The sequence below is a fragment of the Anastrepha obliqua genome, chromosome 5 (assembly GCF_027943255.1).
Source record: "Anastrepha obliqua isolate idAnaObli1 chromosome 5, idAnaObli1_1.0, whole genome shotgun sequence".
NCBI classification, from domain to species: Eukaryota; Metazoa; Arthropoda; class Insecta; order Diptera; family Tephritidae; genus Anastrepha; species Anastrepha obliqua.
The window spans coordinates 103,552,393-103,563,934 of NC_072896.1; the positions used below are offsets into that span (position 1 = coordinate 103,552,393).

General features: G+C 32.6%; 2 protein-coding genes across 2 annotated transcripts; both read right to left on the minus strand.

Annotated features, from left to right (window-relative positions):
- Positions 1 to 2,871: 2,871 nt before the first annotated feature.
- LOC129248900 (uncharacterized) lies at positions 2,872 to 6,374 on the minus strand. The gene is made up of 3 exons (XM_054888511.1): positions 5,607 to 6,374; positions 4,621 to 5,547; positions 2,872 to 2,897 (listed from the first exon to the last, which is right to left on the minus strand). Exons 1-3 carry the CDS (start codon positions 5,620 to 5,622, stop codon positions 2,872 to 2,874), a joined length of 969 nt encoding a protein of 322 aa, XP_054744486.1. The 5' UTR covers positions 5,623 to 6,374.
- LOC129248901 (uncharacterized) lies at positions 5,749 to 7,681 on the minus strand. The gene is made up of 2 exons (XM_054888512.1): positions 5,828 to 7,681; positions 5,749 to 5,781 (listed from the first exon to the last, which is right to left on the minus strand). The coding sequence occupies exons 1-2, from the start codon at positions 7,679 to 7,681 to the stop codon at positions 5,749 to 5,751; spliced, it is 1,887 nt and encodes a 628-aa protein (XP_054744487.1).
- Between the last annotated feature and the right edge of the window lie 3,861 nt (positions 7,682 to 11,542).

Here is an 11,542-nt window from a genome sequence, read left to right on the forward strand (position 1 = left end):
ACCGTACCATGGTATCGGAGTTTTTGCTACCTGAAATTGAATCTAATGATCTCTACGACATTTGGTTTCAACAAGACGGAGCCACTTGCCATACAGCTCGTGAAACAATGACTTTATTGAGAAGTCATTTCGGAGAGCAGCTGATTTCACGTTTAGGACCTGTGAGTTGGCCACCAAGATCTTGTGATATCACACCTTTGGACTTTTTTCTTTGGGGATTCGTGAAGTCCAAGGTCTATGCTGATAAACCAGCTACGATTGAAGCTCTGGAAGCCAACATTACACTCGAACGAGTGATTGAAAATTGGACCTTCAGAATGGACCACCTTAAGCGTAGTTGCGGCCAACATTTGAATGAAGTCATATTCAAAAAGTAAATGTCAAAGAATGTCCTTTCAAATGATAAATAAAGGTTTTGAACATAATTTACATTTTTGTTTTTTTTTAACTATTGAAAAAAGCACCTCATGATTGATCACCCGTTATAATCTGTTAGGTTCTTATCACTTTTGGGGATGGAAACAATCTTAATACTCGTACATCTCTAATGTTATTTGCAAGAAAGGCATCATTTTGATCTCTTAAAAGGTTACATTAAATTCTATCAATAAGAAAGCAGGATTTTAGGAATCAGTTCAAATAAATTTGATTTTAGCTTATTAAATTACACTTGATAAAATTTGAAGATCACAGCTGCCACGCATGCAGCATACTAGGCCTGCTTATGCAACATATAAAAAGCTCATTATGCCGTCCTTTAAAGTATGATATTGCACGTTTTGCGTATCACTTTCTTAACGCTCTGTAGCCCACCTGAACTTTATCACACTGAACAAAACAAAAAAAGAAAAAAAAAACGGAAACAAATACCTCGCAGCTCAAAAGTGCGCCATCATCCATTTAATGCCAGCATATTCTCATTTACGCGTAAATGAGTGCTTCACAAACTTTTGAAAAACACTCGCATACAAAAAAAATAAGAAAACACCATAACAGGAAAACAAAGAAAACATAAAAGCAAGAAAATTTAAAATAGCGTAAGAGGAATTAACACTTACGCCCGCCACCTTGACTAAAAGACTAAAGCAATAAAAAGCCGAAGCGCTGACATGCCAACAGACAGACAAGCCATTTTAACATTAACTTATACACAGTCAGTTAATCATACACTCACACGCACAGCCTTGCGAAAAACATACTTAAGTACATATTATACACTTGCAAACGTTTAAAGAAAGCATCACATTTCAATAAAAAATTGTACTCTTGCGTATGCAGGCGCAGTGACGAAATGCAACAAAATATACATAATAAGAAACTTCTTGCACGGCAGGAAGAAGAAACTTGTTGCAAAGGAATTTCTGATTAAATTCCAACTGCAAAATGATTTAATTTCGCTTACCCAACAAGTGCTCAACTGTGCGGCAACACACACACACTCGTGCATATACGCATATTATGATACATCGTTCTTATATTATTTTTTGGCCGACATCTGTGCGCAATTTCACGCTGTGCTAGGTGCATACTTACATATGTGTATGTGTCTGTGTGTGTGTAAACTTACGCGTATGTGTATCGCCTGTGCTAGTGTTTGCGTTTAAGTTGCAGCTGCAGTGCGTTTGCACCTTTCTTTCAACTGTGACACGTTCAACTTGTAGATAAAAACATTTGTGAAAAAATCCAATTAGCACTTTTACGCTCATGCTGTGCGCTGTTCATATTTCCCACTGTGTCTCTTGCCCTGCCACAACCGTATTTGCCACCGCTCAGCTAAATGTTCTGGGGAAATATGTAGGTATATGCACCTGCGACGGTGAATTGCATCTGCCACTTGCATGTACATTCATCAGGGCGATTTACGCAATATATGCGCACACATACGCAATATATATAAACAGACTACCCATACATGCGTATGTATGCACACGTGTTTATTTGCTTGAGTAAAACAAAGTTACTATATTTTTATGTAAAGTAGCGATTGCCTTGCAGTTGTGTAGTTAATGCAGTTAATACAGTTAATGATGGAAAACCTTGCATATAAACAGGCGTATAAATTACATATAAAACTTAAACTGATGCTCTGGTATGTTATGGTGATCATCGCAATTTTGGCTATTTTTTTTTTTTTGATGAGTGTACATGCGTATGCATAGTGCCGTAAAATTAATCACCATATCGATAGATAAATGATTTTGAAAATGACGTCGGATGTCAATCATATTTGACATTTGTAAATTTGACAGCTGCAGTACACTGTTGGTCAAAAACAAGGCTTCTATCACGGAAAATAATTTTTTTATTGAACAAAAATTAAAATCAAAAAACAAAATTATTAAAAAAAATTGTTCATAAATAAAATTGGATGATTAATTTTGTGCCACCTTGTCCAAAAAATATGTTTTCTATTTTATTCTCTTATTCTATATTTAAAAACTTCCACAAATGTTTATTTATTTATTTTAATAACCGAATTCTTGAAAACTGCCAGTGACTTCCCATGTGAAAATGTCACCAAAAAACCCCTCGAAATTAAAAAAAAAATGTACCTCTTTTTCTTGTATTTATTTTTTAACCACTTAACCAAAAAAAATAGCCTAAATTAATTTTAATAGTCTGTAGAAAATTACAAAAAAAATGAATCTAGGATATTTGTATATTTTTTATTATTTAACCTCCGAACCCAAAAAGTTCAAATTATTTTTAATAATCATCAGAAAGCCCCCGAATTAAAAAAAAAATACAAATTAAAAACAAAAACAAAAATATAAATTATTTTCAGTAGTCTGCAGAAAATTACAAACTAAAAAAATGTTTCTCGTGATTTTTTTTATTATTTAACCTCCGAACCGAAAAAACAAGATGAAACTATTTGCAATAATCATCAGAAAACCCTACGAAATTAAAAACGAAAAGAATTACAAATTTAACAAAAGTTTAAATTATTTTTAATAATGATCGGAAAACACCAATTTTGAAAAAAGAAATACAAATCAAGAAAACATTTATCTCGCATTTTCTTTGGTTGGTATCATTTTTAGCACATTTGCGAAAATATAGATCTGTAAATTGACTTCTCATGGGAAAATGCAATTTTTAACAAATTTAATATGCATACCGATATTATTTAAGCTCCTTAACGAAAACAGTTAATCTCGTAATTTTTTCTCAATTTCTCAATTTTATTTTGTTTTTTTAATATATTTTATCATTTTATTTTACTTAATTTTTTTTTTAATTTCACTCCATAGATTTTTCATTTAATTTTTCCGTTTTGTTTTAATTTTTTGTTCATTTTTATTTACTTTTCTTTTTAGCTTTTTTTATTATATTTTAATTCATTCTGCTTTATTTTTGTTTTTTTATTTTACTTATTTATTTGTTAAATTTTTTTACCTTTTTGGTTTTTTTATTAAATTTGTTTAATTTCTGTTTCATTTTGTTCCATTTTATTTGGTTTTATTTTATGTTTTTTATTTCTTATTATATTCCACTTTATTTACTTTATTTATTTATTTGATTTAATTCTATTTTGTTTTAATTAATTAATTTATTTTTTATTTAGTTTTTCTTCAGTTGTTTTAATTTTATTAAGTATTTGATTAGATTTCAAACTGTTTTTTTGTACTTTATTTTATTTTTTATTCTCTTCTATTCTATTTTATTTCATTAAATTTTTGTATGTCATTTTACTTCATTTATAATACAATATTTCTTTTAAATTTTTCATATTTTTTAAATTTGTTTGTTCAATTTCGTTTTCATTTATTTTATTATATTTAATTTGATTTACTTTTATTTTAATTTATTTTATTTTATTTTATTTTATTTTATTTTTTTTTATTTTATTTTATTTTATTTTATTTTATTTTATTTTATTTTATTTTTTTTTTTTTTTTTTTTTTGTTTTTTTATTGCATCCCAAAGAAGGAGTGTTTTACATTAATTGGCGACAGCTTTGCTGCAAGCCAATAATATATACAATAACAGGTACAAAATATTACAATTAAATATATATATAAATATTATACAAAATAGTTAACAAATTTACTAACAAGAAAAACGTTTACTGTAAAAAGTTTCGGACTATATGGCAAGAATTGAGTAAAGCTGCTTTCTGCATGTCGAAAATTAAATATTCTGGGAGTTGGAGAGTTTTCACGTTGTCTGCTAAGTTTTTATGCACTAGTCCGTGGGCTGAGATGATAATTGGTAGTATGTGCACCTTCCTTAGCTTCCACTGGCGTTTGACATCAATGCCTAAGTCAGAATATTTGGATATTTTTTCTGCATATGTTTTTTGCATGTTTCTGTTTAGAGGAACAGCAATATCAACTATATAACCAGTCGCTTGAGATTTATCTATAAGGAAAATATCTGGTCTATTGTGGTCTCTTGTGGCATTTGTTAAAATTGTTCGGTCGTAATATAGAAGGTAGTTGGAGTCTTCTTGAACAGGTTCTGGGGTGTATCTGAAGTACGGTATTTTGCTTGGATTGAAGTTGTACATCTGCGTCAGTTTTAGATGGATTATTTTCGCGATGTCATTATGTCGCTTCAGGTACATAGAGTTTGCCAGTGTGGTGCATCCCGCTAGCACGTGGTCTAATATCTCACTTCGACTATTGCATCTTCGGCATCTGTCTGCAGCGGCATTTGGATCTCGCATTACGTATTTAATGTAATTTCTCGTTGGAATCACACCATCTTGTATGGCGAAAATGGTACCCTCCGTTTCGGCAAATATCGACCTGTTGGTAAGCCATAAGTGCGACAATTTTTGGTCGACATGTGGGCTCAGCAAGTCTTTTCGATATACGCCGTGGATAGCCATTTCAGACCATCTTTGGATTTTTTCATCTATTGTGGTTGTGTTCTTGATTTCGTAGGGTTGATTCATCCGAAGTGGGGTATAATTATCATCCGCAGCACTTGCAGCCTTGTGGAGCTCGGATTGGGAACACTTATGTTGGAAATATGCTCTTATGTTCAAGATAAGTTTGTCATGCAGTGCTCCAACATCAATCTGTCCTCTGCCTCCCGCTTTTCTAGGTAGCATCATTCGAACGACAGAGCTTTTTGGGTGACGTGACTTGTATTTAGTCATAATTGTGCGTATTATTCGTTGTAGATTTTCTATTTCAGTAGATGACCATTTTACAATTCCGAAGCTATACGATACCACCGGGACGACAAATGAATTAATGGCGTGGATTTGGTTTTTCCCATTAAGTTGGGTTTTACAGATAGCGTGAAGGCGCCTTTTAAATTCTGCTATCAGTTTTTTCCTCATTTGCATCGTATTTATACTGCTGCTTTGCATAACTCCAAGGTACTTGTATACCTCTCCTGCCTCCATTTCTGCTATGTCGAGTCCGCTACTTTCCGCGGTTACATGTCGAGAAACCACTTTACCTTTAACTATTGTGATCTTTCGGCATTTATCAAGTCCAATAGGCATTTTAATGTCATTGGAGAAGGTTTCGACACATCTCAAAAGCTTATCTAGATGTTTGGAATTGCTGGCGTAGAGTTTCAAATCATCTACGTAAAAAAGATGGCTCAGTCGGAATCTTTCAGACTGTCCGTGTTTTAATACAAACCCATGTCCCGTCTCATTCAGGATGTGACTTAAGGGGTTCATGCTGAGAACAAACCAGAGCGGACTCAACGAGTCACCTTGAAAGATACCATTTCGAATGTTTATTTCGGTTGTGTATTGAGAGCTTTCCGGGCCAGGTATTTTTATTCTTGTCCTCCAGCGTTGCATAACTTTTTCTAGAAAGAGTATGATATTGGAATTGAAGTTGTAAATACGAAGTACTTCAATAAGCCAGGAGTGTGGAACCGAATCGAATGCTTTCATCCAGTCAATATAAGCTGCATAGAGGTTTCTGTTCTTCTGTTTAGATTGCCCAAGGACAACTTGATCTATAATCAGTTGCTCTTTACAACCTTGTGATGCACGTATACATCCTTTCTGCTCTTCTGCAATCAGATTATGTGTTTCGATATGCTCATAAAAGATGTTAGTTATGCACGACGTAAGTATTTTGTAAATAACTGGCAGACAGGTGATGGGCCTGAATTTTGAAGGGTCATTGATTTCATCACATTTTGGAATCATATATGTCGTACCAAGCGTTGCAAAATTTGGCAATTCTTCTTCGCCGGTTATTATCTTGGTGAAGAGGGCTGCAAGTTTGTCGTGTATACATGTAAGCTTTTTGAACCAGTAAGCATGCAAGTTGTCGCAGCCTGGAGTTTTCCAATTGTGGAGCCTTCGAGCAACTTTCGCAACCTCTTCAGGTGTTACGGCTGAGAAACCAAGTATTGGGATACTAGAGTACTTTTCTCTCACTTCTGCTATCCAGCTTGCCGAGGTGTTGTATTTCTGAGGTTTGGACCAAATAGACCGACCGGCCGACCAGTATGATCTAAATTCATCCATTGATGCCTGTCGCGTCTGCCTTTCTACGTTCGTGGTTTGTTTTAATTGTCGTAAAAATAGCTTTTGATTGCTTTCAAACATACGATTATGTTGCTTGCGTTTCATAGACATGCTATATTTTTCTCTTCTGGTGGTTAGCGTTCTTAATTTTTGCTTGAGCGTATCGAGCGTACGCTTGGGCATTTCTTCATTATTTTCGAACTTCGAGTGAGTATTAAAGTTTTTACATATTTTGAGGACTTGGCGTTTCAATCGTCCGGAGGTGTTTCCACCTACCAATGCTGTTATTTTTCCTATTTTTCGGCGGTGCTCTTCAATGTTCTTATCGAGTCTTATCAACCACTTCGGTTTATTACTCTTGTCAGTTGATTTGGAGTGTTTTGGCTTCTGATTGTGTTGATTGTTCTCAAAATGTTTGTTAGTGATTATTTCAGATATAGTTTTAGCAACGCAGTATATGACTATTATAAGTTCTTCGAGACTAATCTCTTCGTTCAGTGTTTCCGGTAATACAACAGCGTTGTAATAGTCAACTAATTTTCCGAGTTTTCTAGAGGTGTTTAGTTTCGGCAAGTGCGGCAGACTCATCACAGGCATTCCCCTATATTTCGCATAATTTTCTTGAAAACTATTATATGCACTTTCAAAATCAATTGACTCTGCATTGTCGTTGACGGGCTCAATAATTAAAGGGACATTCCCTTCGTTCTCTGCATCCATACTACCATCCTGTGGTGTGTTGTTTGTTTGCTCAGGGCTTGCTGGGGCTCCAGAGTTGCTACCGAGCTCTCTCGCCACTTCCTGGGTAATTTCTTCTCTTCTTGCTTCTGTGATGTAATCATGTCTGCGTATCGCTCTTAATTGATCAGACAAGTTTTGCTCTGACACGTTCATTTGCGGATATTTTTCTACAAACTTTTCACGTAAACGTTTTCGGAAAAGGGTTCTGTGTGTTTCTAATTTAGTGATCTGTAGGTATGTGCGTAATAAGAATTCGTTAATTTCTGATGTCCATTTTATACGCTGTCTAGTTGCTACAACTGGGCTGGTCGCTGCATGCGATGCTTGCGAATCAGTTCCCGGCTGCAAAAGGTCTTGTCTATTATCCCCAGAGTAGTTGTTTGTATCTGGAGTATGATCAGTCTGGGGCCGAGCTGGACCACATTCCAGAAGTGTATGATTAGAATTAAGATTAAGGTTATCCGAGGCTTCATTTATTCTTCTCATTTTTTATAATGGTTCCATTTTATACCTGCTGGCAGGTGCGTTAACAGCCGCTTCTTACCTGAAGTACAGACGCCGACCGGAGAGCCGCCCAATCTGGTTCAGTCGCTGCCGGGTTTAGATTTCCAGTTTTTGGTCCGCGAGCGGTATTTTATTTCCCGCCTACCCTGTATATCTACAGAGCGTTCCCCTATCCGCCACCCGGGGACGCGTCCGATGGGAGAACGGATTGAAAACTCCACACGGAACTTGAAAACTCCACACGGAGTTATTTTATTTTATTTTATTTTATTTTATTTTATTTTATTTTATTTTATTTTATTTTATTTTATTTTACTTTACTTTATTTTTATTTATATTTGATTTTGATTTGATTTGATTTGATTTGATTTGATTTGATTTGATTTGATTTGATTTGATTTGATTTGATTTGATTTGATTTGATTTGATTTGATTTGATTTGATTTGATTTGATTTGATTTGATTTGATTTGATTTGATTTGATTTGATTTGATTTGATTTGATTTGATTTGATTTGATTTGATTTGATTTGATTTGATTTGATTTGATTTGATTTGATTTGATTTGATTTGATTTGATTTGATTTGATTTGATTTGATTTGATTTGATTTGATTTGATTTGATTTGATTTGATTTGATTTGATTTGATTTGATTTGATTTGATTTGATTTGATTTGATTTGATTTGATTTGATTTGATTTGATTTGATTTGATTTGATTTGATTTGATTTGATTTGATTTGATTTGATTTGATTTGATTTGATTTGATTTGATTTGATTTGATTTGATTTGATTTGATTTGATTTGATTTGATTTGATTTGATTTGATTTGATTTGATTTGATTTGATTTGATTTGATTTGATTTGATTTGATTTGATTTGATTTGATTTGATTTGATTTGATTTGATTTGATTTGATTTGATTTGATTTGATTTGATTTGATTTGATTTGATTTGATTTGATTTGATTTGATTTGATTTGATTTGATTTGATTTGATTTGATTTGATTTGATTTGATTTGATTTGATTTGATTTGATTTGATTTGATTTGATTTGATTTGATTTGATTTGATTTGATTTGATTTGATTTGATTTGATTTGATTTGATTTGATTTGATTTGATTTGATTTGATTTGATTTGATTTGATTTGATTTGATTTGATTTGATTTGATTTGATTTGATTTGATTTGATTTGATTTGATTTGATTTGATTTGATTTGATTTGATTTGATTTGATTTGATTTGATTTGATTTGATTTGATTTGATTTGATTTGATTTGATTTGATTTGATTTGATTTGATTTGATTTGATTTGATTTGATTTGATTTGATTTGATTTGATTTGATTTGATTTGATTTGATTTGATTTGATTTGATTTGATTTGATTTGATTTGATTTGATTTGATTTGATTTGATTTGATTTGATTTGATTTGATTTGATTTGATTTGATTTGATTTGATTTGATTTGATTTGATTTGATTTGATTTGATTTGATTTGATTTGATTTGATTTGATTTGATTTGATTTGATTTGATTTGATTTGATTTGATTTGATTTGATTTGATTTGATTTGATTTGATTTGATTTGATTTGATTTGATTTGATTTTAATTGAGAATATTTTATTTTATTTGGTTTTACTTGATTTTACTTGATTTTATTTGATTTCATTTGATTTTATTTGATTTTACTTGATTTTATTTGATTATGAGTATGATTATGATTATCATTATCATCATGTTATCTGGTAGATAATTGTTAAGCGCGATGTATGGTAAGTTGCGCCGTTTTACAATGTCATCGATGTCACAACCAAATGTCATCGATGTGTAGCTGATTATTATTAGGAAACAAAAATTCAGTCAACATGGCTCTATAATGATCGCCGTGCTAGTTATCGATATCTCCTACAGCTAAAAAAAATACCCGATACATATGTATATGTGTAAATGTATTTTAATTTGAATTATTTTAAAAAGGTACACCTTGAACTAATTTTATTGGACGAGCAGCATAAATTGTAAAATTTCCGACAAAAATAGTTGAAAAATATTTTTAATGAATTTCAAAAAAATTCTGTACCCACGCATAGCTCAACAGTTATCCCCCATTTGAACTGTCACGCTCTGCTGCAAGGCGTGTGGTAATTAAGTCACGCTTCGAGAGGTACATATACTGAAACTGCAAAGGGCTCGTAACATGTCTTACATTTCCGCTCTTTGTTGTTGAAATAGTTGCTGCAGTTCTGACTAAAATTTCACTTGCATGCAGACCAATGCATGGAATTAGTCAAGAGTGGTATTTATTTACAGGCCTTCATTTTGAATATATTAGGGTATTTTTTATTACACATAACGTCTGTCCACCTTTGCCCATTTTGAACGAATTATGAACCGTAAACTCATATATCATGCACAGATCGTCGTTAAAGTGATCGATGACTTAAAAAGCCAAAACTCTTTACACAATTTTGAAGCATTAAAAAATCAACATAAAACAGTTTATAAATATTACGCTTCTAAGCTTCAGCTGGTGATGGAATGTTACTCTGCTAACTACATTGAAAATTTTATAGCTAAGAAGTAGTAGAACAAAGTGTATTGTTTCTATATAAATTTCCCATTTTGCACACATTCAAATTTAGTAGTTTGGTTTTGCCAGCACTTTAGTGCTTTCCCACATGTCATGAATTTTGCGATATTTCGTTATTTTCAAATTTTGTTTGCATTTTACTACCATTAAAAGTGAAGCTGAAATTAAACTAAAAAATGCGGTTTTGCTTTTTAGTGGTTTCTAAGTAGTCATGTAAGCCGTTAAAGCTCATAAATACATACGGATATGTATATTGTAGGTGGCGCTTCGAGGTTTTATATAGTCATGATATCTATGTCCCTTCAGCTGCTGCCAATGTTGTTCCGAAATCGAAACACAATTCAGAACTACTAAAACATACATGTATTCTACTACACACACAACAATGCATGCATAGATGGATAGCAGTTAGTTAGTGAGTATGCAGATACATACATATGTGCATATGTATTGTATTTTTTAGGTTGGGATACTCCATTACTACATATGTATGTTGTAGGAATTTGTCCACCTGGGCGTATACGTAGCACTCATGAAGCTAGTTGCTCCTCACTTTGCATTCACTCTTCATTCCCATATACATATATGTTTTTTTTTTTGCCCCAACTATATGGTACCTTTTGCACTTTTGTTTTTATTTACTTATCAAGCACGAGCGTTTGGTATGATTTTAGGAATTTTTACCTGTCTGCGTGTTTGTGTTGTCAAGCACTTTTGTCATGCATGTAAGTGTTGCTCAAAAATTTTCACTGCGAATTTTGACTGCTTGGTCACTTGACCAGCAGCTGTAAATTTTTTTATTTCTTTTTTTATGTTATTTTTTAAATATCTGGTAGTAAAAAGCCGAATTTTCAGTCTGTGTTACAAACAAGTTTAAATCCCTTTGAATTAAGGTTACTGAACTTGAAAAATTGGGCTTTATTACCGCTGAATTCATCATAGGTGAAATGTTGATATGAATTTTCTTAGTTAAAATACGAAGACTTTCATCAAATAGACATCCAAGTAGATAAAGACACCCAAATAGGCGAAAAATATTTCTCTGATTAGGATTCTGAAACCTCGTTCGCTGGCAAGAATAAAATCATTGAAAAATTTGTTTCCCTACAAATCTCGTCCAAATACCACCGGACAAATGCAAAATGAGTATGTTAATAACGAAAGCCAGTTCAGCAATTATTTTTCACATACCAGATAAAATATCGTATATACAGGGTATGATTGAAAAGTAATGGGCCTTATTTTTTT